Raw genomic sequence first — 26,445 nt, forward strand, 5'->3', positions numbered from 1 at the left:
AGCCAAATAGAAACCAAATGTAGACCCTTCAGTCCAACTCGTCCATGCCGACCAGATATCCCAACCCAATCTAGTCTCACCTGCCAGCATCCAGCCCATATCCCTCCAAACCCGTCTGATTCATATACTGATCAAAATAAACATCCAGCTTCAAGACCCGCCTGTCCCAGACATACGCCATAATATGTATGAACAGATTAACTTATAAACAGGCTGTCTCTAGCAGACAGACTTTGTGACTTTGGTAATTTGGTGATGGGTTCTCTAAATAAAACAAATACTGGATTTCTCCCCATTGGTGACTGGCTTTGGACGGGGGAAAGATGAGACGGAAGAGGTGGAACTGATATTTGTGCTAAACTATGGATCTATGATAAAACTCTTGTAAATCTCTGAATACCTTTTGCTGCCCAATTCAATAGATGGGTATCTATCTATTAAACAGTAGTCACCATTGTAAAAATGTGGAGAAATGCAGTAGCCAATTTATTATTGGAAAGGTCTTACAAACAGCAAAGAAATAATCTGTTTTTAGTGATGTTAGATGAAAGATGATTGACACTGGGTCACTGCTCATTGTCAAATGGGGTCTTCTGCAGCCACCCGAGATGGAATATGGAGCTTTGATTTGGTTTCTGATCTGAAGCGTGGAACCTTTGACAATGTGGCACTCCCACAGTATGGCACTGGAATGCCAGCTTTGAGTTATTTGGTCAGGTCCTGAGTGGGCATGCACTCACAGCTATCTAATGTAGAGGTAGAAGAACTACCAGAGATTGACACCGAAACAGGGATCAGCAAACAGGTGATAAGACCTTCGAACAGGATAAGAGATGCAAAATAGAGTCCTGGACAGTGTAAATTTTGTATTGTTTGAATAACATAAAGCTGACTGGATGGGAGGGTGAGGGAGCAGTTAACTGGAGCTGTGAAAGCTAAAGATAACAAGTGCAAAAATGTAAGGATGAATATAGTGTGAAGGTGAGAAGTGCAGCAGAGGTGGAAGTAAGTGAACTCAGTAATAGATGGTAAACACCAAAAGAATCACGGATGCTATAAATCAGAGACAAAATAGACATTGCTGGAAAAAGCTCAGCAGGTCTGGCAGAATCTGAAGAGAGAAATCAGAGTTAATGCTTTGGGTCCAGTGACCCTTCCTCAGAACCCATCCTGAGTTCAGAGGAAGGGTCACTTGTCCTGAAATGTTAACTCTGATTTTCTGTCCATCGATGCTGCTAGACCTGCTGAGCTTTTCCTGCAATTTCTGTTTTTGTTTCAGTAATAGATGGAATGTTTTTTCTTCACACCTTGTTCAGAGATGTTAGTCTACGCTGCTGGAGCAAGTCGGATTTCAATCCATACCTCCTAGCTCAGAGATAGGGACTCTACCACAACAGCTCCTCAGTAATAGATGGATCGTGGAGTTGAAACTCAGTTCACCTGAGAACATTGTGCACCATTCAGTTCAGCCAAAGTAGAAGCCCAATCAAGAATAATGCCACATTTCACGTTTTGCAAATTGACTATTTGTCCGACAGCATGAGCACCAAATGGTCAAGGAGAAACATAAGAACGCGGAGCAGGAGTAAGCCATCTGACCTTTTGAGCCTGCTCCACCATTCAATAATCACCAGGCTGATCTTTTTGTGGCCTCAGCTCCACTTACTAATCCTCTCACCATAACCCTTAATTCCCTTACTGTTCAAAACATTATCATTTTTAGCTTTAAAACTATTTACTGAGGAAGCCTGAACTACTTCACTGGGCAGACAATTCCATAGATTCACAACCCTCTGAGTGAAGAAGTTCCTTCTCAATTCAGTCTTAAATCTGCTCCCTCTAATCTTGAGGCTATGCCCTCTTGTCCTAGCTTCACCTGCCAATGGAAACAGCCTCTCTACTTTGATCTTACCCATTCCCTTCATAATTTTATGTTTCTTTTAATTTTATCCAATGAATATAATCTCAGTCTACTCAGTCTCTCCTCATAAGCCAACCGCTCCAACTCTGGAATCAACCTGGTGACCCTCCTCTGCACCCCCTCCAGTGCCAGTACATCCTTTCCCAATAAGGAGACCAAAACTGCACACAGTACTCCAGGTGTGGCCTCACCAGCACTGACACAGTTTCAATAAAACCTCTCTGCTTTGAAACTCAATCCCTTTAGCACTGAAGGACAAAATTCCATTTGCTTCCCCCATTACTTGTTGCACCTGCAGACCAACATTCTGTGATTCATGCACAAGGATACCCAGGTCCCTCTGCATAGCAGCGTGCTGCAATTTCTTACCATTCAAGTAATCGTCCTTTTTACTGTTACTTGTACCAAAATGGATGACTTCAAATTTATTAACATTGTACTCCATCTGCCAGACTTTTGCCCACTTACTTAAGGTTCCTATGTCTTTGCAAAGTTTCACAGTCCTCTGCACACTTTGCTCTGCTACTCATCTTAGTATCATCCACAAACTTTGACACACTACACGTGGTCCCTACTCCAAATCATCTATGTAAATTGTGAATAATTGTGGTCCCAACACTGATCCCTGAAGCACACCACTAGTCACTGATTGCCAACCAGAATAGGATTCATTTATCCCCACTCTTTGCTTCCTGTTGGTCAACCAATCCTCTATCTATGCTAATACATTGCCTGTAGCACCATGCATCCTTATCTTATGCAGCAGCCTCTTGTGCGGCACCTTGTCGAAGGCCTTTTGGAAATCTAGGTACACCACATCTACTGGGTCCCCGTTGTCCACTGTGTTCGTAATATCTTCATAGAACTCCAAAAGATTAGTTAAGCATGACCTGCCCTTCATGAACCCGTGCTGTGTCTACTCAACAGGACAATTTCTATCTAGATGCCTTGCTATTTCTTCATTGATAATTCCCCACTACAGAAGTTAAGCTAACTGGTCTATAATTTCCCATCTTTTGTCTACCTCTACCACAGGAGTCACATTTGCTGTTTCCCAATCTGATGGAACTGCCTCAGAGTGCAGTGAATGTTGGAAAATTACCATATATGCATTTGCTATTTCTCCCGCCATCTCTTGTCGCACCCTGGGATATATCATCCAAGATAATAGAAGTACTCTTCTTTTTGACAAGAGCATTGAGATCTTTAAAATTCACTTGCATGGATAGATAAAGCCTTTAGTTTAATATCTTAGCCATAAAAACACCATCTCTGGCAACACAGCACTCCCTCAATACTGCACTAGTGATTCCACCCACACATATTAGCAACTTGGGTAGGGCTGCAATTCTCAACCTGAGAGAAAGAATGTTCCTCATCCAATCGCATTCAGAGTTAGCAAAATCTAATAGGAGTGGACTTTTAGATATATAAGGGATGAAATGTGCAATAAAACAAGATAATTCAGAGTCAATAGTTTGAAATTTTGTTTGGGAACGGAAGCGCCAATAGTCACACTTTCCTCAGTGTTCCCGTCCCATATTCCCTTTGTCTTTTCTGTGGTTCATGAGTCCTTAATGTTCAAACTCATCCCACTAGTTTGTAATTCCTAATATAATTGGGAATGGTGTCTCCTGCACCTCACTTTCATCTGGTGCTGGGGCTTTGGAAGTGCATTGACAACACATCGGGTTTGAGAGCCAATGCAAAGTCTGCTGAAGAGTTGGAAACATTCTCAAAGGTGAGTGTAAAATGTTTTCATATCTTCAAATGCCACTATTGTAATGCAGATGAATTTTAATGCAATGATTATTCATGGGAATCTGATCTGAAAAGATATATTGAGTCTTATGTTGATCAGAATTGTGTCATTGTTCAAATGCATAACTTTAACTTTCCAATGGAGAAAATACCATAACAGAACGTAGAACTAAAACAGTACAGCATAGGAACAGACTCTTTGGCCCACAGTGTTGTGCTGAAAATGATGTCAAATTAAACTAATCCCTTCTTCGTGCCCTTGGTCCATATTCTCCATTCCTTGTATATTTACATGCTTTTCTAAAAGTCCCATAAACATCTTACTGTATCTGCCTCCAACATCACCCCAGGCAGTGCGTTCCAGACTCCTACCACTCTCTGTCTAAACAACTTGCCCTCTTTCACCTTAAGTGCATGCCCCCCCCCCACCCCACCACCCCACACACACACACACCCCAGTGTTAGACCGTTCAGCTCTGTGAAAAAGATTCAGACCATAAACCCTTCTTAGGCATCTCACAATTGTCGAGACTTCCATCAAGTCTTCCTCCAGCCTTCGCTGCTCTAGAGAAAACAACCTGAATTTTTCTAGCCACTCCTTATAGTTCAAAGTGCATTTTATGTGTATTATCCTTAAAATGTTCATGAATTTTTTTTGGTCTGATTTAATTGGACAGGTAGATTACTCTTTTTTTTCAAACATTTGCTTGTGAAAGCTCAAAGTGATCTGTGCCCGCTACACTGAAACTAATACCTGTTCTGTCAATCAAGGTTCTTGTTATGACAGCTGTCTCATTATGAATGCTTGGCTGAGTTTCAAACAAAAATAATTTTCCCTGAAGTAATGTCACAAATGAAAAATGTTATCTTGCTATTAACATAGTGCCATCTGTGGGATCTGACTTTTCACTAATTATCCATTGTGTTACCGGCATTACAATACAGACTTCACTTCAAGAAAGTACTTCATTGGCTACAAAACATGCTAGGCCATGCCCTGAGAATTCTAAACATTTATTCTTTCATAGAATGCCAGTATCACTGGCAGGGTGAGAATTTACTGCCCAACTTTAATTGCTCTTGAAATGAGAAACATTGAGTCAACCATATTGTTGTTGTCCTGGAGTAACTTGTAAGCCAGACTTGGTAATAATGGCAGATTAGCTTCCCTAAGACATGGGGCTATATAAATCAAATCTTCCATTTTTCCTTTTATCCTCCTTCTGTTTCCTTGCAGGCTCCTCTCCAAACTTTTCATCATCGTGACTTGAAAAGACATTGTTGTTCCTTCAGTGTCACTGGGTCAAAATCTGAGAGTTCACTCTCTGATGGCACTGTAGGTCTACCTACAGCATATGGATTACCACAGTTAAGAAGGCAACTTATCACCACCTTCTCAAGGGCAATTAGGGACGGGTAATAAATGCTGGCCCAGCTACTCACACTCACGTACTATAAGCATTTTGAGAAAATGTGAAACAAGTCTTGTTATTCTCTTTCAAGTAAAACACAGTCTTAGAAAAGAATGGCCCAATATACTGATCCAATGGGAATGCCACCCAATTGGCAGTGAAATGGGTAACCATACTAAAGAGTATAACTAAGCAGCAATGCTAATCTTCCAAACTGTGCTTTCTTCCAAAACTGGAATCAATGGTTATCCCTGTTCACTCAGACATGTTTAATTTTTATTATTTGTTTACCACCATTTACAGTATACATCCTACAGAAGGTCTTTTGTTCCACCACTGGAACTGTCCCCATGCATAACAAAATGGAAGATCATCAACCCTGGGTTCTGTTGACTTACACATGACATTGAGGAAGACATGACCATATGCTTCCAGAAACTTCTTACGGTTTGTCCTGTCATAGATTCCAACATGGCATTCGAAAGGCCCATTATCCAAAATACGGACTTCTGGAATTCTGTTATTTGTAAGGAAGAAAGAAAAAGAGGAACATTAGATATATTTCACCAAACAATACTTCAATTCAGCTCCGATTTAGTAGCAATATACAAATTCTCTGAACCGCTGTCTGAGCAGAGAAGACCATTCTTCAGGGGAATGTAGATTGAATTTGGACGATGGCACATGTACTAAAATTGTTTTACAAGATGCATTTGTGCATCACAGAATGGAATCCCTATAGGGAGGAAGCAGGCCATTCAGCCCATCAAATCCACACTAACCCTCCAATGAGCATCTCACACAAGCCCACCCTGTCTACCCTATCCTTGTATTTCCCACATCTAATCTACCTAGCTGTGCATTCCTGGCCGTTATGGGCCATTTCCCATGGCCAATCCACCTAACCTGCACAGCTTTGGACTGTGGGAGGAAACCCATGCAGACACAGGGGGAATGTGTAAACTCCACATAGACAGTGGCTCGAGGGTAGAATTGTGTCCAAGTCCCTGATGCTGCGAGGCAGCAGTGCTAGCCACTAAGCCACCGTGCCACCCCATGGACAAAGCTGAGTGTGAAATTATCCCTTATATATACTTTGGCTCTAACTGTGTGGAATTCATGGCTTTTCATAGTCTGTACCATCGAAAGAGGGGATATACAGATACGGAATAAAAAAGATGCCTTTGTACTGAAGTCACTAGAACATGTGCAGTCCACTTGTTTTACTGGTTTTCAATGAATTTTGTTGATCAACAAAATGTTGGGAAAATAAAGCATTTTGAATGTAGGTTTGCTTGCTGGGCTGGAAGGTTCATTTTCAGACATTTCATCACCATACTAGGTGACATCTTCAGTCAACCTCCGGATGAAGCACTGGTGGTATAGCCCACTTTCTATTTATGTGTTTGGGTTTCCTTGGGTTGGTGATGTCATTTCCTGTGGTGACATCATTTCCTATGGTGATGTCTTGTTCTTTTTCTCACGGAGTGGTAAATGGAATCCAGGTCAATGTGTTTGTTGATAGAGTTCTAGTTGGAATGCCATGCTTCTAGGAATTCTCATGGGTGTCTCTGTTTGGCTTGTCCTAGGATGGATGTGTTGGCCCAGTCGAAGTGGTGTCCTTCCCCGTCTGTATGTAATGATACTAGTGAGAGTGGGTCATGTCTTTTTGTGGCTAGTTGATATTCATGTATCCTGGTGGCTAGTTTTTTGCCTGTTTATCCAATATAGTCTTTGTTATAATTCTTGCAGCGTATTTTGGAAATGACATTAGTTTTGCTTGTTGGGTCTTTCAAATGCATTAGCTGCTTTTTTGGTGTATTGGTGGGTTTCTGGGCTATCATGATGCCAAGGGTTCTGAGTAGGCTGGTAGTCATTTCCGGGATGGCTTTGATGTAAGGGAGAGTGGCTAAGGTTTCTTTCAAGTTTCTCGACTGGGACAACACATTCATCCTAGGGCAAGCCAAACAGAGACATGCACGAGAATTCCTAGAAGCATGGCATTCCAACTGAAACTCTACCAACAAACACATTGACTTGGATCCCATTTACCACCCCCTGAGAAAAAGAACAGGAAATGACACCACCATAGGAAATGATATCACTATCTCAAGGAAACCCAAACACATAAATAGAAAGTGGGCTATACCACACGTGCTCCGTCCGGAGGCTCACTGAAGACGTTACCTAATATGGTGATGAAATGTCTGAAAATGAACCTTCCAGCTCAGCAGCCAAGTTTCTGGTATTGAGACTGGCTGTAATGCAATGAGGGGTACGTCGGGTTCCAAGAGATCAATTGTGTTAGGGGATTCGGTAGTCCGAGGTACCGACAGACATTTCTGTGGCCAGCAGCGAAAAATCAGAATGATGTGTTGCTTCCCTGATGCCAGGATCAAGGATGTCTCAAAGAGGGTGCAGAATGTTCTCACAGGGGAGAGGGGCCAGCAGGAGGTCATTGTCAACATTGGAACTAATGACATTGAAAGGGAAAAGGTTGAGACTCTGAAGGGAGATTACAGGGAGTTAGGCAGAAATTTAAAAAGGTCCTCAAGTGTAGTAATATCTGATTACTCCCGGTGCAACAAGCTAGAGAGGGCAGGAATAGGAAGATAGAGCAGATGAATGCATGGCTGAGGAGCTGGTGTATGGGAGAAGGATTCATATTTTTGGATCATTGGAATCTCTTTTGGGGTAGAAGTGACCTGTGCAAGCAGGATGGATTGGAAGGGGACTAATATACTGGCAGGGAAATTTGCTAGAACTGCTTGGGAGGATTTAAACTAGTAAGGTGGGGGGGTTGGGACTCAGGGAGATAATGAGGAAAGAGATCAATCTGAGACTGGTACAGCTGAGAACAGAAGTGAGTCAAACAGTCAGGGCAGGCAGGGACAAGGTAGGACTAATAAATTAAACTGCATTTATTTCATTGCAAGGGGCCTAACAGGGAAGGCAGATGAACTCAGGGCATGGTTAGGAACATGGACTGGGATATCACAGCAATTACAGAAACATGGCTCAGGGATGGGCAGGACTGGTAGCTTAATGTTCCAGGATACAAATGCTACAGGAAGGATAGAAAGGGAGGCAAGAGAGGAGGGGAGTGGCATTTTGGATAAGGGATAGCATTACAGCTGTGCTGAGGGAGGATATTCCCAGAAATACATCCAGGGAAGTTATTTAAGTGGAACAGAGAAATAAGAAAGGCCAATTTTGAGGGTATTAGGCAAGAACTTTCAAAAGCTGATTGGAGGCAGATGTTCACAGGTAAAGGGACGGCTGGAAAATGGGAAGCTTTCAGAAATGAGATAACAAGAATCCAGAGAAAGTATATTCCTGTTAGGGTGAAAGGAAAGGCTGGTAGGTATAGGGAATGGTGGATGACTAAAAAAATTGAGGGTTTGGTTAACAAAAAGAAGGAAGCATATGTCAGGTATAGACAGGATAGATCGAGTGAATCCTTAGAAAAGTATACTCCAACTTCCTTTATACTCAAGAGGGAAATTAGAAGAGCAAAAAGGGGATATGGGATAGCTTTGGCAAATAGAATTAAGGAGAATCCAAAGAGTTTTTACAAATACATTAAGGACAAAAGGGTTACTAGGGAGAGAATAGGGCTCCTCAAAGATCAGTAAGGTGGCCTTTGTGTGGAGCTGCAGAAAATGAGGGAGATACTAAATGAGTATTTTGCATCAGTATTCACTGTGGAAAAGAATATGGAAGACATAGATTGTAGGGAAATAGGTGGTGACATCTTGCAAAATGTCCATATTACAGAGGAGGAAGTGCTGGATGTCTTGAAATGGGTAAAGGTGGATAAATCCCCAGGACCTGATCAGGTGTACCCGAGAACTCTGTGGGAAGGTAGAGAAGTGATTGCTTGGCCTCTTGTTGAGATATTTGTATCATCGATAGTCACAGGTGAGGTGCCGGAAGACTGGAGGTTGGCAAACATGGTGCCACTGTTTAAGAAGGGTGGTAAGGACAACACAGGGAACCAGTGAGCCTGACGTTGGTAGTGGGCAAGTTGTCAGAGGGAATCCTGAGGGACAGGATGTACATGTATTTGGAAAGGCAAGGACTGATTAGGGATAATCAACATGGTTTTGTGTGTGGGAAATGATGTCTCACAAACTTGATTGAGTTTTTTAAGGAAGTAACAAAGAGGATTGACGAGGGCAGAGCGGTAGATGTGATCTATATGGACTTCAATAAGGCGTTTGACAAGGTTCCCCATGGGAGATTGATTAGCACGGTTAGATCTCACGGAATACAGGGAGAACTAGCCATATGGATATAGAACTGGCACAAAGATAAAAGACAGAGGGTGGTGGTGGAAGGTTGTTTTTCAGACTGGAGGCCTGTGACCAGTAGAGTGCCACAAGGATCAGTGCTGGGTCCTCTACTTTTTGTCATTTACATAAAAGAGGTATAGTTAGTAAATTTGCAGATGACACCAAAATTGAAGGTGTAGTGGACAGCGAAGAGGATTACCTCAGATTACAACAGGATCTTGACCAGATGGGCCAATGGGCTGAGAAGTAGCAGATGGAGTTTAATTCAGATAAATGCCAGGAGGTGCATTTTGGGAAAGCAAATCTCAGCAGGACTTATACACTTAATGGTAAGGTCCTAGGGAGTGTTGCTGAACAAAGAGACCTTGGAGTGCAGGTTCATAGCTCCTTGAAAGTGGAGTCGCAGGTAGATTGGATAGTGAAGAAGCCGTTTGGTATGCTTTCCTTTATTGGTCAGAGTATTGAGTACAGGAGTTGGGCTGTACAGAACATTGGTTAGTGCATTGTTGGAATATTGCGTGCAATTCTGGTCTCCTTCCTATCGGAAAGATGTTGTGAAATGTGAAAAGGTTCAGAAAAGCTTTTCAAGGATGTTGGCAGGGTTGGAGGATTTGAGCTATAGGGAGAGGCTGAACAGGATGGGACTGTTTTCCCTGGAGTGTCAGAGGCTGAGGGGTGACGTTATAGAGGTTTACAAAATTATGAGAGGCATGGATAGGGTAAATAGACAAAGTCTTTTCCCTGGGGTTGGGGAGTCCAGAACTAGAGGGTGTAAGTTTAGGGTGAGAGGGGAAAAGATACAAAAGAGACCTACGGGGCAACTTTTTCACACAGAGGGTGGTACGTGTATGGAATGAGCTGCCAGAAGAAGTGGTGGAGGCTGGTACAATTGCAACATTTAAGAGGCATTTGGATGGGTATTTGAATAGGAAGGGTTTGGAGGGATATGGGCCAGGTGCTGGCAAGTGGGACTAGATTGGGTTGGGATAACTGGTCGGCATGGACGGGTTAGACCAAAGGGTCTGTTTCCATGCTGTACATCTCTATGACTCTATGGCTACTCTTTGGAGGGTCAGTGTGGACTTGTTGGTCCGAAGGGCCTGTTTCCGTACTGTAGGGAATCTAATCTAATCTAATCTCACTGCTCCCTTCATGAGGTGACTCGAGGGTCATGATCTTTTGGTATAAATTCTGTGCCTTATGATCCTGCCCACTAACCACCTGATGAAGGAAGTGCTCCGAAAGCTAGTACTTCCAAATAAACCTGTTGGACAATAACTTGGTATTAAATGGACAGAAATTGTGAAAGCTGTGTTCCCAACAGGGAGACTCACTCTTTGACTAGATGAAGCAGACGAGCAAAAGCAAACATTGAGGTGCTCAATTTGAAGCCTACGGATTTTTTAGTCATTAATATGAATACCAGGCAAACTGAGAAGAACTCTTCACCCAACTCTGAACTGCCAGCCTGTTTATCAACTTCAGAACTAGGCTCAGATGAAGTTTATCATTAGGTCGACTTGTTTATTTGAAAAACACCTGCACAGACACATCCTTCTGCCGACGCAGTTCAGAGAATCAATGACAATTGTAATAATAGCAAGGCAGGGAGAGAGCACGTAAGACTGGGAGGGGGAGTAACAGGCAGGAGAAGGATCGCCCACATAAGAGGAAGCTTTTCTTATTGCGTCGTCTGCAGGATTGCAAGGATCCACAGAAGTAGTAAATGATTTTGCTAGATATGAGAGTTTAAATGGGCCCGTGGTTTGTAAGAGCTAAAATCAAACTTGTTGAAAGGAAAGGAGAGGGTTTGGATGCAGAGGAAAACTAAAAGCTCCAGGAGGTAGCACTGGTGACAGGCGACATGTGGAAATTCTGACTGAAAGGGAGGCAAAGGCTGTTCTGAGTGAAGGAGGATTGCAATTGACCCCGAACAGGCTAGAGCTGGGAATTGTTGTTCAGAGCTGCCAGGCATGAAGGAAGTGACCTTGAATGATTGAAAGAATCAAGTGGTCTAAAGCAGTCCAGAGAATGGCTAGAAAAAAATGTTAGCTTCCTCTTTGGGTGAAATAATAGACATAGGGCAAGAATAGAATGGCGGTTCGGAGAGAACGCTTTGGCCAGGGAACAGTGGGACATATCTAGGAGTGAAATCTGTGCTCACACAAACATACCTAAATATCAATCAGGACCATTTGAGTTAGTAATGACAAAGAGAAAGTATTTCTGATTAAAAAGAGCAGGCTTTTGTTTATAGAACATTTCTCCATGCAACAGCTTTAACACTTGTTGTGAAATATTAATCACTAGCAAAACATGCCTTTCCCCATCCCAGCTACCTCTGAAGTAGGCTGGCACACTTGCTCATGCTTCTGTATTTGTACTACAACACCCAAATGGGCACTGCGCATGTTTGTCTGCGGACCAAAGCCATGGCTGCTGGGAGGCTATTCAACCTTGAGGGCAAATTGCAACCAAACCTGTTCCTGTCCTCACACCTTCCAGTATAATTGGATAGCGAGCAGGAGCTGGGATGGTCTGATTCTAGGCTCTTCTGATTAAAAACCTAAGAGTGCTGGAATCAACATCTGCAGCTTCTGTATTGCCACCCTGGCTGAGTTTGACTTTAGCTCAAGAAAGGTTCCTGCTTGGTAAGATTCAGTTACACCCTGGACAGTATTTCGCCCAGTCGAGTTATCAGAATGTCAACTGGAAAATGCTTAAAGTTCCAGATTTCACCCTGACCTTTTGTCAGTGGAACAGATTTAAATGGATTTGATCAGCAACATGATTAAGAGGATGTTGAAACAGTTGGAATAAATAGTTCATGTTTAACGCTCAGTCTATTCTCAGGGGAACTCCAGTTGTCATGTTCGTGAAAACCAGCTTAGCTGCTGTCCATCACTGAGAGGCAACACAGTTTACTTCAGTAACCATGATTTGGAGATGCTGGTGTTGGACTGGGGTGTACAAAGTTAAAAATCACACAACACCAGGTTATAGTCCAACAGGTTTAATTGGAAGCACTAGCTTTCGGAGCGACGCTCCTTCATCAGGTGTCCTCCACAGATTGTGTCCTCCACAACCACCTGATGAAGGAGCGGTGCTCTAAAAGCTAGTGTGCTTCCAATTAAACCTGTTGGACTATAACCTGGTGTTGTGTGATTTTTAACTTTGTACCTCAGTAACGGTGTTGTGCAGCTCTAACCAGGAATCACTAACACTGGGCATTACTGGAAAAGGGTTTTGTTTGTAGCACTAAATGGGGGTGCAATTCGGGTGGATCACTGTGATGAGTGAGCAGATCCCAGCTCAACTGGGTTGGAGGGTGGGGGAGGACTGCAACTAAAAATGATTGCAAACTTGTGTAAATTGCTCCCTGCCGAGAAATGAATGTCACTGTGTGAGTGCAGCCTCGGGTGTGGCTGGCTTCAGACAAATGCTCAAAGTCACCCACCCAATGTACTGCACTTCAGTCAGCAACGGGGAGATATTATGCAAGGGAAACTCAAAGAAAGAAATGAATTAAAGTTCTTTTTTTATTACCAACATCATGCATAATATGCTTTCATTTATATTTGAGCTTTGTGTGCCATGTTGCAAATTTGAAATCCAACCCAATGTAGAAAGCTTATTTATTCTGAAGTCTCATTCCCTGCAGCGTTTTTGAAAGATTAATACAATATTTTCAGAGTCAGTCAATACATTTTGGTGCATATTATCATCAAGCCAGTGATCAAATGGAAACCTTTCCTACTCTGGGAGGTGAATTGTCAACATCCCAGTAATGTTAACTCAGGTTTGAGGCAGGCTAAAGTTGCCTCCACACTCGACTAATACTGTATCTTAATTTCAGCCTGTGATGGACACCAAGTGAGAAATGAGTCAACACAATCGATGGATAGGCACTTAAGGGAAATAACCTTGCAAGGCTGAAAGGATAAAGTGAGGAACTGGGCTCACTGGATTGCTTCACAGAGAGCCTGCATGAATGTTATGGGCAGAATGGCCTCTTTTGTGATGTAATGACTCCATGGCTCTATGTTAAGAAAATTGCCATAGATGGGGCAGTACGGTGGCTCAGTGATTAACTCTGCTGCCTCACAGTGCCAGGGACCCGGGTTCAATTCCATCCTCAAGCGGCTGTCAGTGTGGAGTTTGCACATTCACTCTATGTCTGCGTGGGTTTACTTTGGGTGCTCCGGTTTCCTCCCACAGTCCAAAGATGTGCGGGTTAGGTGGATTGGCCATGGGAAATTGTCCCCTAGTGTAGGGGCTGTGTCTGGATGGGATGCTCTTCGGAGGGTCAGCGTGGACCCGATTGATCGAATAGCCTGCTTCCACAGTGCAGGGATTCTATGATTCACTGAAGTTATCATCGCCACAGCTGAATTCAAACGTGTTTTGGATCCATATATTTCTCGTGGTTTAAGGACAGTGATCTTCTGGATTCAACCCTTCTCTCTATGCCAATTCCCTGGCAGCCAGTTACCACACCCCAGCTAACCATGATTAGTGTGTGAATTCTGGTGGTTAGTGTGGCAGGTTATTTACCATCAATCATCAGTTTCACCCAACACTGTGGTACTGGTGCTGTAATTGGACTCATCCTTTTAAAGTTTTGTGGGAAACACAATAGCCAGTTTGTAGACAGCTAACCCCCCCACCCCCATCTGAACAGCAATGTATAATAATCAGACAATCTGTATTAATGGTGTCAGTTAGGGGATAGTTATTGACTGAGGCATCAGGGACAATGTCCCAGCTTTCTTTTGCAACAGTGCCATAGAATCTTATGCCCACCAGATGGCAAGGGTTGGGGGTGGGGGGGAATGCAGCACAGTGGTTCAGTGGTTAGCACTGCTGCTTCACAGCGCCAGGGACCCGGGTTCAATTCCCACCTCAGGCGACCGTCTGTGTAGATTTGCATGTTCTCCCCGTGTCTGCGCGGGTTTCCTCCCACAATCCAAAGATGTGCAGGTCAGGTGAATTGGCCATGATAAATTGTCAATAGTGTTAGGTGCAAGGGTAAATATAGTGTAGGGGAATGGGTCTGGGTGGATAACTCTTCGGAAGGTTGGTGTGGACTTGTTGGGCCGAAGGGCCTGTTTCCATACTGTAGGAATCTAATCTAATCTAATCTAAACAAGGCCTTAATTGAAAGAAGGCAGCTCTGACAGTGCAATGCTCCTTCAGTACAACACAACACCATCAATCCATATTGCAATCATCAAGTCTGCTGCTGAACAACATTGAAATTCACTGAAGAACACCAGGCAGATGAGTTACCAAAGTCAGCCTATGTCTGTATACCTACACCTAAATGCCAAGTTGTTGCATTTTGGAAAAGGAGCAGGAGTACAAGATAAGGGAGCTACAGAAGAGTACCCCAACAGAGAGGAGGAATGGGGAGCAAAATTAGATGTAGCTCATCACATAATGGTGATTGAAGCTGGGGTCACTCGGCACATCTTCACACTGAACGCTTAATATTTTTGAGGTCAGTTGCAAATGTGTTTGAGAACAGAAGAAACAGACAGCATTGGGAATTGTCCCCATCGAGCATCGTGGGTAGTTAGTCGTTCGTAAAGGCTGAAGTTCAATTCTCATCCTCAAATTATTAAATTGAATAAAAATTATTTCTGAGGCTTACAAGGAATAATTTCAAATACTCGGGTGGCATGGTCGGTCAGTGGTTAGCACTGCTGTCTCACAGCACCAGGGGCCTGGGTTCAATTCCACCCTCGGGCGTCTGCCTGTGTAGAGTTTGCACACTCTCCCCGTGTTCTGCGTGGGTTTCCTCTGAGTGCTCTGGTTTCCTCTCACAGTCCAAAGGTGTGCAAGTCAGGTGAATTGGCCTAAGGAAATGGCCCATGGTGTCCAGGTATGTGTAAGCTAAGTGGGTTAGCCATGGGAAATGCAGGGTTACAGGGACAAGGTAAAGGGGGTGGACCTGGGTGGCATGCTCTTCGATATGCCAAAAGGTCTGGTTCTACACTGGAGGGATTCTATGATTGCATATTGGCAGTGCATCCTGCTTTGGGAAAGTCTGTTTCAGCATGGTCAAAGGCAGGGTAAAACTATAGAGACCTGATAAGTTCACATAGTCAAAAACCACATCATTCCTCGCACTATTCAGATTAAAGACACTCTGTGGGTTAAACCAAATTTGGGTGTTATTCTGCTGAGGGAAGGGAAAACTGACACGTGAAAGAACAAAGTAGTGGCTTGGAATTGTCAGGGAGAATGAATAGAGGAAAATAAATCACGTGGACAAAAATGTTTGAAATGTTTGCCATATTTCAGTTTTTAAAGCATTGTGTCAGCCCTGCTATTTAGGCCATTTTATCACTGTAATATTAGTATTTGTTTCAGTGCTACTTTTAGTTGAAACCTGTTTAGAAAGCAGCTTGCCCGGGGAGATGGTAATTTCCCTGGACCTGTCAGCAGCTTGATATATGATATATATCATATTTAGAGATGGAGCTGTTACAGAGTATTGGTTGCTGATCTCAGCACTCAGTGCACGGTGCGAAGGGGCGAAAATGTGAAAGCAATATTCAAATAGATCTCTCTGGCACTGTTCCTTACAGCTACATAGAAACCGGAGGCAACAGGTTTGTCAGCTCTTAGCAACACCAGTCTGGAGCCAGCCATGAGTCACCAGCTCAACATGGAAGTGCTGCTTTTGCCTTTACTTCCTGCTCATGATGAGAGGTTGGCTTTCAAGATAGTCCTTCCTTCTAGAGGCAGGGCTAACATGGGTTGGGCACTGCACTACCAATAAGCATGTCTTCATTATCATTCAGCACTGTCTATTTTTCACTAAAACTAATGGCATTCTCAAAAGTATATCTGATTTTTGGAAATAGTCAATTTCTCAAAAGTAATTGGGCTCAAAATAACAATAACACTGACAGGAGCCACTTAAGATGTTTCCTTTATTGATACATGCAGACATTGAATCTGAATGTAGTCTTCAATTACCTTGTATTTGATTTAGGAAACATGGTTAGTAACTTTGGGTGACACCAAAATTGGTCATATTGTGGACAGTGAAGAGATTACAAAGTGATCCTGATAAATTGGGCCAATGGTCCAAGGAATGGTAGATAGAGTTTAATTTGGATAAATACAAGGTGCCGTAGTTTGGTAAAATGAACAAAGACAGGACTTACACAGTTAATGGTAGGGGAGTGTTGTCGAACAGAGAGACCTAGGGGTCCAGGTATGTAGCTCTTTGAAAGTTGTGTCACAGGTAGACAGGGTGGTTAAGAAGGTTTTTGGCACCCTTGTCTTCATTGCTGGAGCACATGAGGTTGAGTGGTGACCTTATACAGGTTTGTAAAACCATGAGGGGCATTAATAAGGTGAATATCATCGATCCTTTCCCGACAGTAGGGAGTTCAAACCTAGTGGGCATATTTTTAAGGTGAGAGGAGTAAGATTTAAAAGGGGTCTGAGGGGCAATTTGTTTCACACAGAGGGTAGTTCATATGTTGATTGAACCTCCAGAGGAAGTGTTAGATGCAGATACAGTCACAACATTTAAAAGATATTTGGACAGGTACATGGATAGGAGAGTTTAGAGGGATCTGAGGCTGTATGCAGGCAAATCGGACTAGTTTAGTTTAGAAAACTTGGTCAGTGTGGATGAGTTGGACTGAAGGGTCTGTTCCCATGCTGTATGACTCTATGATGGTCATTGTGTTTGATTGGTTAAGTCTGGATGTGGACTCACAGGAAAACAAACAAATTGTCAAAAGAGCTGGAAACTGCAGTTAGTGGGACGGAGTTGACATTTTGGCGTACTGTGAGTGACATCTGTTGCACAGATGAAACTGCTGTCATCTCTGTTTAGATCTGGGATACAAAATGTGCAACACTGAATATATCAGGGTGAGGAAATCTTTAGCAAACAGAAGTGAGATACCCTTTACTCCACACATATGCAGAAACAGATCACCACACAAGTTGCACAATATCACATGAAAATGAATGGCCAAATTTTACCTGGAGAAGGGTACAAACCAATGAGAGGATTGATCAGTTACTTTCCCCAACGTGTGTTGTGTGCATGCATGCACAAGTTGGATCTCAGAGATTTACAGGGTATAGTAGGCCAGATGGAAGTGTGTGTGTGTGCTGGATGTGCACAGGGGTCAACAGTACCAGGTGTGATGGAATTGTTAGCTTTTGCCCTGTGCAGAATAATTGTACAGGAGCCAACATTGAGGAACATGTGAGCTGCACAATATCAGGCAGCTGGAAATTATTAGCTTTTTACCATGGATACAATGAAAGCTAATTTTAGCAAGGTCTAAAAGCCATTTTAAACACCAACTGCCTGCTGTAAACAGTGTCACAGACAGTGCTGTATTACTCAACATTAATCCACATGAGACTGATAACAGTTCTCTATAAATGCCTCATCATAATTGCATATAAAATAATGGAGGCTTGTGAGTTATTGCGCAGTTGGAATCTAATCAGTGTTCAGGAGAGATCCTATATCCTGGGAATGATCTATAACCATGATCCAAGCAACACAATTAGATGATATCTTTCCAATCATGACCTATAATGTCCTACTATCTATAATGGTTTTACTGTTATTATATCAGTTGGTTTATTTGCATTTTGCTCAATGCTTCGAGCTGGGAGAAACCATTGTTGAGAGAAGGGAACATAACAGTGGAAGTGAGAGCCCAATGTGGATTTGGGCACTGACAGTGTGGGATTGAGACATTCAGCATGGGATCCGACCTGTCAGTGCGGGATTGGGACTGTAAATCTGGGATTGGACCTTTCAGTGTGGGTCAGGAGTGTCTGTGTGGGATTGGGAACGTCAGTGTTAGAGTGGGAGTGTCAGTGTTTGATTGGGAGCGTCAGTGTGGGATTGGGAGTGTTAGTGAGGGATTGGGAATGTCTGTGTCACATTGAGAGCATCATTTTAGGATTGGGAGCATTGGTGTGGGATTGGGAGCGTCAATGAGGGATTGGGAGAGGCAGTATGGGATCGGGAGTGTTAGTGTGAGATTGGGAGTGTCTGTGTGGGATTGGGAATGCCAGTGTTTGATTGGGAGCGTCGATGTGGGATTGGGAGTGTCTGTGTGGGATTGGGAATGTCAGTGGGGGATTGGGAGTGTCAATGGGGGATTAGGAGCATCATTGTAAGATTGGGAGTACCAGTGTGGGATTGGGAGTGTCTGTTGGATTGGGAATATCAGTGTTGGATCGTGAGAGTCAGTGTGAGATTGGGAGTGTCAGTGTTTGATTGGGAGCATCAGTGTGAGATTGGGAGTGTCAGTCTGGGATTGGGAGTGTCTGTGTTGGATTGGGAGTGTCACTGTGTGATTAGAAGCATCAGTGTGGGATTGGGAGTGTTAGTGTGGGATTGGGAGAGTTTGTATTGGATTGGGAGTATCGGTGTGGGAGTGGGACAGTTTGTGTTGGGGTGTAGGTTTGCTTGCTGAGCTGTAGGTTTGATATCCAGACGTTTCATGACCTGGCTAGGTAACATCATCAGTGGCGACCTCCAAGTGAAGCGAAGCTGTTGTCTCCTGCTTTCTATTTATATCTTTCTCCTGGATGGGGTTCCTGGGGTTTGTGGTGATGTCATTTCCTGTTCATTTTCTGAGAGGTTGATAGATGGCATCTAGATCTATATGTTTGTTTATGGCGTTGTAGTTGGAGTGCCAGGCCTCGAGGAATTCTCTGGCATGTCTTTGCTTAGCCTGTCCCAGGATAGATGTGTTGTCCCAGTTGAAATGGTGTTTTTTTTTCATCCGTGTGTAGGGCTACAAGGGAGAGAGGGTCGTGTCTTTTTGTGGCTAGCTGGTGTTCGTGTATCCTGGTGGCTAACTTTCTTCCTGTTTGTCCTACATAGTGTTTGTGGCAGTCCTCGCATGGAGTGTCTGTGTTGGATTGGGAGTATCTGTGTTGTATTATGAGTGTCTGTGTTGGATTGGGAGTGTTTATGTGGGATCGAGAGTGTCAGTGTGGGAGTGGGAGGGTCAGTGTGGGATCGAGAGTGTCAGTGTGGGATTGGGAGCGTCAGTGTGGGATTGAGAGTGTCTGTGTCAGATTGAGAGTATCAGTGTGGGACTGGGAGTATCAGTGCAGGATTGGGAGTATCAGTGTGCGGGACAATCAGTGTGGGATTGGGAGTGTCAGTGTTTGATTGGGAGCACGGTGTGGGATTGGGAGTGTTTGTGTTGGATTGGGTGTATCAGTGTGGGATTGGGAGTGTCAGTGGGGGATTGGGAACATCATTGTAGGTTTAGGAGTATCAGTGTGGGATTGGAAGTTTCTGTGTTGGATCGGGAGTGTCAGTGTGGGATCGGGAGAGTTGGTGTGCGATTGGGATTATCAGTGTGGGATTAGGAGTATTTGTATTGGATTGGGAATATCTGTATGGAATTGGGATTGTCTGTGTTGGATTGGGAGTGTCAGTGTGGGATTGAGAGTGTCACCGTTTGATTTGGAGTGTCAGTGTGGGATTGGGAGTGTTAGTGTGGGATTGGGAGTGCCTGTTTTGGATTGGGAGTATCAGTGCGGGAATGGGAGTGTCTGTGTTGAATTGGGAATGTCAGCGTGGGATTGGGAGTGTCACTGATTAGGAGCGTCATTGGGAGTGTTAGTGTGGGATTGGGAGTGTCTGCTTTGGATTGGGAGTATCAGTATGGGAGTGGGAGTGTCTATGTTGGACTGGGAATGTCAGTGTGGGATTGGGCGAGTCATTGTTTGATTGGAAGCGTCAGGTGTGGATTTGGGAGTGTCAGTGTGGGGTTGAGAGTACCTGTGTTGGATTGGGAATATCAGTGGGGTGTTGGGTGCTTCTGTATGGGATTGGGCGCATCTGTGTTGGATTAGGAGAATCAGTGTGGGATAGGGACTGCCAGTGTTGGATTGGGAGTGTCAGTGTGGGATTGGGAAGGTTTGTGTTGAATTGAGAGTGTCTGCATTGCATTGGGAGCGTTGGTGTGGGATTGGGACTGTCGGTATGGGATTGGGAGTGTCAGTGTGGGATTGGGAATGTTTGTATTGATTTGGGAGTGTCGGCATTGGATTGGGAGTGTCGGTGTGGGATTGGGACTGTCAGTGTGGGATTGGGAGTGTCTGTGTTGGATTGGGAGTGTCAGTATGAGATTGGGAATGTTTGTGTTGATTTGGGAGTGTCTGCATTGGATTGGGATCATCAGTGTGAGATTGGGAGCATCATTGTAGGATTGGGAGTATCAGTATGGTATTGTGAGCACCAGTGTTAGATTGGGAGCATCAGTGTGGGATTGGGAGCGTCAGTGTTGAATTGGGAGTATCAGTGTGAGATTAGGAGAGTCAGTGTTTGACTGGGAGTGTCAGTGTGGGATTGGGAATGTCTGTGTTGAATTGGGAGTGTCAATGTGGGATTGGGACTATCAGTGCAGGATTGGGAACATCAGTGTGGGATTGGGAGTGTCACTGTTTGGTTAGAAGCATCAGTGTAGGATTGGGAGAATCTGCCTTGGAGTAGGAATGTCAGTGTGGGATTGGGAGTCTCCCCTTTTGTTTAGGAGCGTCAGTGTGGGATTGGGAGAGTCTGCATTGGATTGGGAGCATCAGTGTGGGATTGGGAGCATCTACCTTGGAGTAGGAATGTCAGTGTGGGATTGGGAGTGTTACTGTTTGATTGGGAGTGTCAGTGTGGGATTGGGAGTGTCAATGGGAAATTGGGAGTGTCCGTGTGGGATTTGGTGTGTCAGTGTGAGATTGGGAGCATCAGTGTCAGATTCAGAGTGTCTGTGTTGGGCTTTATAAAGTGCTGCTGAGGATTGGGAAGAGTGGAGTAGGAACAGAGTTAGCCACAGAGCTGAACTGCATTGCATGTGACTGTGGAAACACTGAGTAAACGTGTACCTTCCAGTGAATGCTGTGCAATGTAATAAAATGTTCAATTGCTTCTTGTGATAATGGCACCTAATTATACTGATGCATTTTTAATTAGTGACTTCGCTAAAGGCTGTGTACGTGTTCCCAGTGGAGGAACTGCATTCAGTGTGGATTGTTTTACATAACAAGTGAACACAACAGCGGTCAGCTTGTCTCTAATGTTTTGCTTTCATTCTTTTCCCTTGTTTATATTGCAGTTTCTGTGCCAACCTCTGTGCAATTCTGAATGGTGCTCCTCGCTTCCAGTGATGTCCAGTTAAAGACACTCTTACACTAACTCCTTTAATGAAGGCTTCAGATTGATTTTCTTGAATTGGGTTTCCCGCTGGTTGTAGAATGGTCCATTGATGCATTGGGTTTATTGCCAATGCTCTGCACACTGTGGGTAGTGTTGATGGCTGCAGCAATTCCGCCTGGTTTGTTGCTTGACTGAAGACTCACTCCCTATTTGTACTTTCCAGCACTTACCACACCCAAACCTCTACTCCCATGTTCCAGCTCAATTCAGCAAATGACACCTCCTTCCTTCTTCACCCACCTCACCCTATTCTAACCCTCTCACCTCTCCTTTGAAATCTTCACTCTTTGCCATCCTGATTGCAAGTTTCTCACCAAGCTATTCCTCAGCCTGTACACTAGGTGGCTCCTCTTCCTATAAGCTTCATCTCAACTATGCGTGGCACGGTGGCTCAGTGGTTAGCACTGCTGTCTCACAGCACCAGGGTCCTGGGTTTGATTCCTCCCTGTCTGTGTGGAGTTTGCACATTCCACGTGAGTTTCTTCTGGGTGCTCTGGATTCCTCCCACAATCCAAAGATGAGCAGGTCAGGTGAACTGGCCATGCTAAATTGCCCACAGTGTTAGGTGCCCTAGTCAGGGGTAAATATAGGGTAGGGGAAATGGGTTTGGGTGGGTTTCTCTTCAGAGGGGTAGTGTGGACTTGTTGGGCCGAAGGGCCTGTTTCCACACTGCAGAGAATCTAATCTCTAATCACCTTTCCCTTCTCTTCCCAGAAATTCTATGCACCAATATTCCTTGTCAACCTATGCTTCTCTCTTGTCGTCAAATCGATTACTGTCATTACTGCATATCATAGATATCATAGCCACGAACTACCAATGGACAGACTTGTAATGTGTGTTTTTAAGAAAGGGAGATACAGTCAAAAGATGACGATGGACTCAGTGGCTATCTGGATAGGAATCCTGGATTGTCACATCTATGCAGAGTCAAAACAGGAAGCTGCAGTGAGGGATTGGGCATGGGGCTAGGGTAGGATGAGGGAGCTTGGTTGGCCAGGCTGGGAGGGGATAGGTTAAACGAAGCTTTTAACCTGTTGTCTCCAAAGAGTAAAGCCGACCCCTCAAAAAGTAATTTCCTCCTTGCATGGTATGACCCTGAACAGTCAGAACTGCCAGGCTTCCAACTTGATTTCCTCTTGTCTGGGCCAGAATAATTGCAGAGTCATCCAAACTGGTCATTAATTGGTTACTTTATGGAAAGTGGCCATTTAAAGGTAATGGATCCAATGTAGGATATGTCATTCGATGCTTTCACTGCCTCCCCCTCTGGGGGTTGGGACGGAGGTGTTGGGATGTGATGGGCAGAGAATGTACTGCATTTTACAAGCTTCCAGTCCCACCTTCAAACACATCTGTGAGGGAGAGTAAAATTCTGCCCTGTAGTCTTCTTTGTGATTAAATTGGGATCCGTTCACTTGTCTCCGCCCAATTACTCTCCAGTTCCCTTACCCAACAAGCCAAATGGCCATCCCTAACATCATGGGTTTAGTCTCTCGTTCATTAATTCTGGCCAGAGTGCTTCTGAAGATCCCATAATGCATCCTGTTGTTGTTGGGCTGGAGAGGAGGCAACAAAGGGACTCTGCTAGAAAGTTGAAATGTGTTGAATTGAATTGTATATATTGTCATGTGTACAGAGGCACAGTGAAAAGCTTTGTCTTGCGAGCAATACAGGCAGACCACAGAGTTAAGTAGCATAGATAAGTAAATAATAGGTAAACAGCGGCAAAAACAAAAACACAGGTACAGGCAAATGTTAAGAGTTTGTGAGACCATTCAGTATTCTAACAACAGTCGGGTAGAAATTGTTTCGAAACCAGCTGGTGCATGTGTTCAGGCTTCTATACCTTCTCCCCAATAATAGAGATTGTAGAAAAACATTTGCTAGGATGGGATGGATCTTTGAGAATGCTGGCGGCCTTTCCTTGACAACGGGCCTGGTAGATGGATTCTATAGATGGAGGTTGGCCTTTATGATTGTCTGGGCTGAGTTCACCACTCTCTGTAACCATCTCTGATCTTGAATGGTACAGTTGCCATCCTAGGTAGTGATACATCCAGACAGAATGCTCTCGATGGTGCACCTATAGAAGTTAGCAAGGGTATTCGCCATCACGCCAAATTCCCTCACTGCCTGAGGAAGAAGAGACATTGTTGGGCCTTTGTAACCAGTGCATCTACATGAAGAGTCCAAGAAAGCTTGTTGTGGATGACCAGGAGCTTGACACTCTCCACTCGTCGCACCTCTGTGCTGTTAATGTGTAGGGGGGCATGAGTAACATCCTACCAAAAGTCAATGATGAGTTCCTTGGTTTTGCCAGCTCCAAGTGGAGGTGGCTGCTGCCACATCACCTCATATAAACTGTTCATAAATACTCCTGTGGAAAATTCCATCTAACACACAACATACCCCTCTTTCAGCATCGAAGCCAGTCCATTGGGATTCAGATGTGAAGGACAGACACTACTCTGAGATACTGACTGCAGAAGATCCTCTAAGTACAGCACCCCAGAAATTATGAACAGTTTCAGGACAGGAAAGGGAAGATATTAAAGGGAGTTGCAAAGGCAGTGGCTGAAGCATCTTTGACAGAACAGTAGGGTGCTTTTTAGCTGATTTTTGGATTGAACTCCATTGGGACTCTGCCACTTCACAAGTAAAGAAAAGCAGCATTATTCTTCCACATGAAGCCTCCAACACAGCAGTGCCATCCCTTTGGAACACTGACATTCCCAACTGATGGGAAACTAATATCCCAGAGTTTACACTATTGCAATTTGAAAGCAATATTTCACTTCCACACTGGTTCTGCCACCCCAGTTACCTGGAGGTTACAGGTGAGCTGCTCACTTTCAATGAACTTAGTTCAATTCCATCCTGCAGCCCTCTTCTTGTGCTGACTGGTGAGTTTACGGGTCACTGATTCGAGAGCAAGAGGCATAAAGGGAAAATATGCTTAAGGACAAACGAGTGAATTGAGAACGAGCAAAAAGAAAATCAATGAAAATGAGATGGCAGAGCACATCGGAGAAAATTAAAGCTGTAACTTGTAACACAGTTGGCCTCCGTTCTTAGCCTGGAGTTTCAACCATAAGTTCTGTCAGTCTCTGCTTCCTACGAACTGTAAGCTGCTCCAGTGACTGAAAGAGGTACAGAATGGTGCTTTGTAGTCGGAAACCCCCTAGCAATAGATGTCTACACACTGAGGGCCTAGCATGTTTTCTCCATTATTGTCCCCATGTCACTCTATGGCAATTTACCATGCTTCTGGAACCTTTCGTTGTTTATTTGTCTCCGTAATGCTCGTCTCTAACTTGAACATTCACACCAAGTCTCAGAGAGCATCCCTGTGGTTCTCTTCCTGCCTCCTTTTCCTTCACTTCTGTATTTAATTAAAAGCAGTTTACCTCTGGCATTTCCTAGTTCTGGTGAAAAGTCATTCAGCTAAAATATGAACTCAGCTTCAATCGCTGCCAATGTTGCCTGACCTGCTGAGTTTACCCAGCACATTATTTCGAATTTCAGTTTTCCAGCATTCACAGCACATTTTTGTCTGTTTTGATACATCCCATTATCACCTCATGACAGTTTTTCAATCTGTTTTATCATTTGTTTAATTTTTCTAATGATCTCAGACTTGTGCACTGTAGGCCTTGGCTCGCCTCTCTTTGTTTCTTGATAAAACGTGAAGAATTTTGATTTCTGTTGCAATTTAAGTCAATGCTATTTCTCAACACAGAGTGTCATAGGGGCAACAAATACAATAATGAGGGTAAGCTGTGAGGGGAATGCAGAAATGTGATTTGGACAAGTTAAATTAAAGGGAAAATGCAAGGCTGATGCACCATAATGTGGATAAATGTGAGGTTATCCACTTTGGTAGCAAAAACAGGAAGGCAGATCTTTATCTGAAAGACAATAGATTGGGAAAGGCGGAGGTGCAACAGAACCAAAGTCTCCTTGTAGACCAGTCACTGAGAATAAGCGTTGCAGGTGCAGCAGATGGTGAAGGAGGCAAAATGATATGTTGGCCTTCATAATGAGAGGAGTTGAGAGTGTGGTGCTGGAAAAGCACAGCAGTTCAGGCAGCATCCGAGGAGCAGGAAAAAGCCCTTCATCAGGAATATGCTTTTCCGGCGCCACACTCTCAACTCTGATCTCCAGCATCTGCAGTCCTCACTTCCTCCTTCATAATGAGAGGATTCAAATGCAGGAGCAGGGATGTCTTGCTGCAATCATACAGGACCTTGGTGAGGCCACACTGGTGTATAGTGTGCAGTTTTAGTCTTCTTATTTGAGGAAGGATGTTCCAGTTATGGAGTGAGGTTCACCAGGCTGATTCTTGAGAGAGTAGGACTGACTATGAAGAGAGACTGTATCAGTTGGAATATATTCACTGGAACTTAGAAGAATGAAGGAAGAGCTCATAGTTTCCAATTAAATTCTAGAAGGAATAGACAGGGTAACTGCATGAAATGTGTTCTAGATGACTGGGGTCACAGTTTAAGGATATGGGGCAGACCTTTAAGACTGAGGTGGGGAAAGGTTACTTCATCCAGAGAGTGGTGAGCAGAATTCTCTGCCACAGAACGTGGCTAACCCCAAAACGTTGATTGTTTTCAAGAAGGAGGTTGATACAGTTCTTAGAGTTAAAGGGATCGCAGGGTTGGGGGAGAAAGCAGAAACAGGGGACTGAGTTGGTTGATTAGCCGTGACCATATTGAATGACAGAGCAGGCTTGAAGGGCTATGTTGTGATTGTAACGAGGTCAGCCAGGTGGACCCCATAGAATCTGAATTCCCTGGTTGGGGCTGTTAACCTGGT

General features: G+C 43.9%; 1 protein-coding gene across 2 annotated transcripts in view; it reads right to left on the reverse strand.

Moving 5' to 3' along the window:
- The window catches only part of igsf21a (immunoglobin superfamily, member 21a), a 392,300-nt gene that overhangs the window by 187,861 nt on the left and 177,994 nt on the right, over window positions 1–26,445 (reverse strand). For both annotated transcript variants that reach the window (XM_087980554.1, XM_043675638.2), the window contains one exon: window positions 5,493–5,611. In XM_087980554.1, the coding sequence (XP_087836680.1) occupies window positions 5,493–5,611 (119 nt within the window). The remainder of the gene's footprint in view (window positions 1–5,492; window positions 5,612–26,445) is intronic.

Source organism: Chiloscyllium plagiosum, unplaced genomic scaffold (assembly GCF_037043375.1).
Source record: "Chiloscyllium plagiosum isolate Xiang-an unplaced genomic scaffold, Cpla_swu_hap1 HiC_scaffold_37, whole genome shotgun sequence".
In the NCBI taxonomy this organism is placed as follows: Eukaryota; Metazoa; Chordata; class Chondrichthyes; order Orectolobiformes; family Hemiscylliidae; genus Chiloscyllium; species Chiloscyllium plagiosum.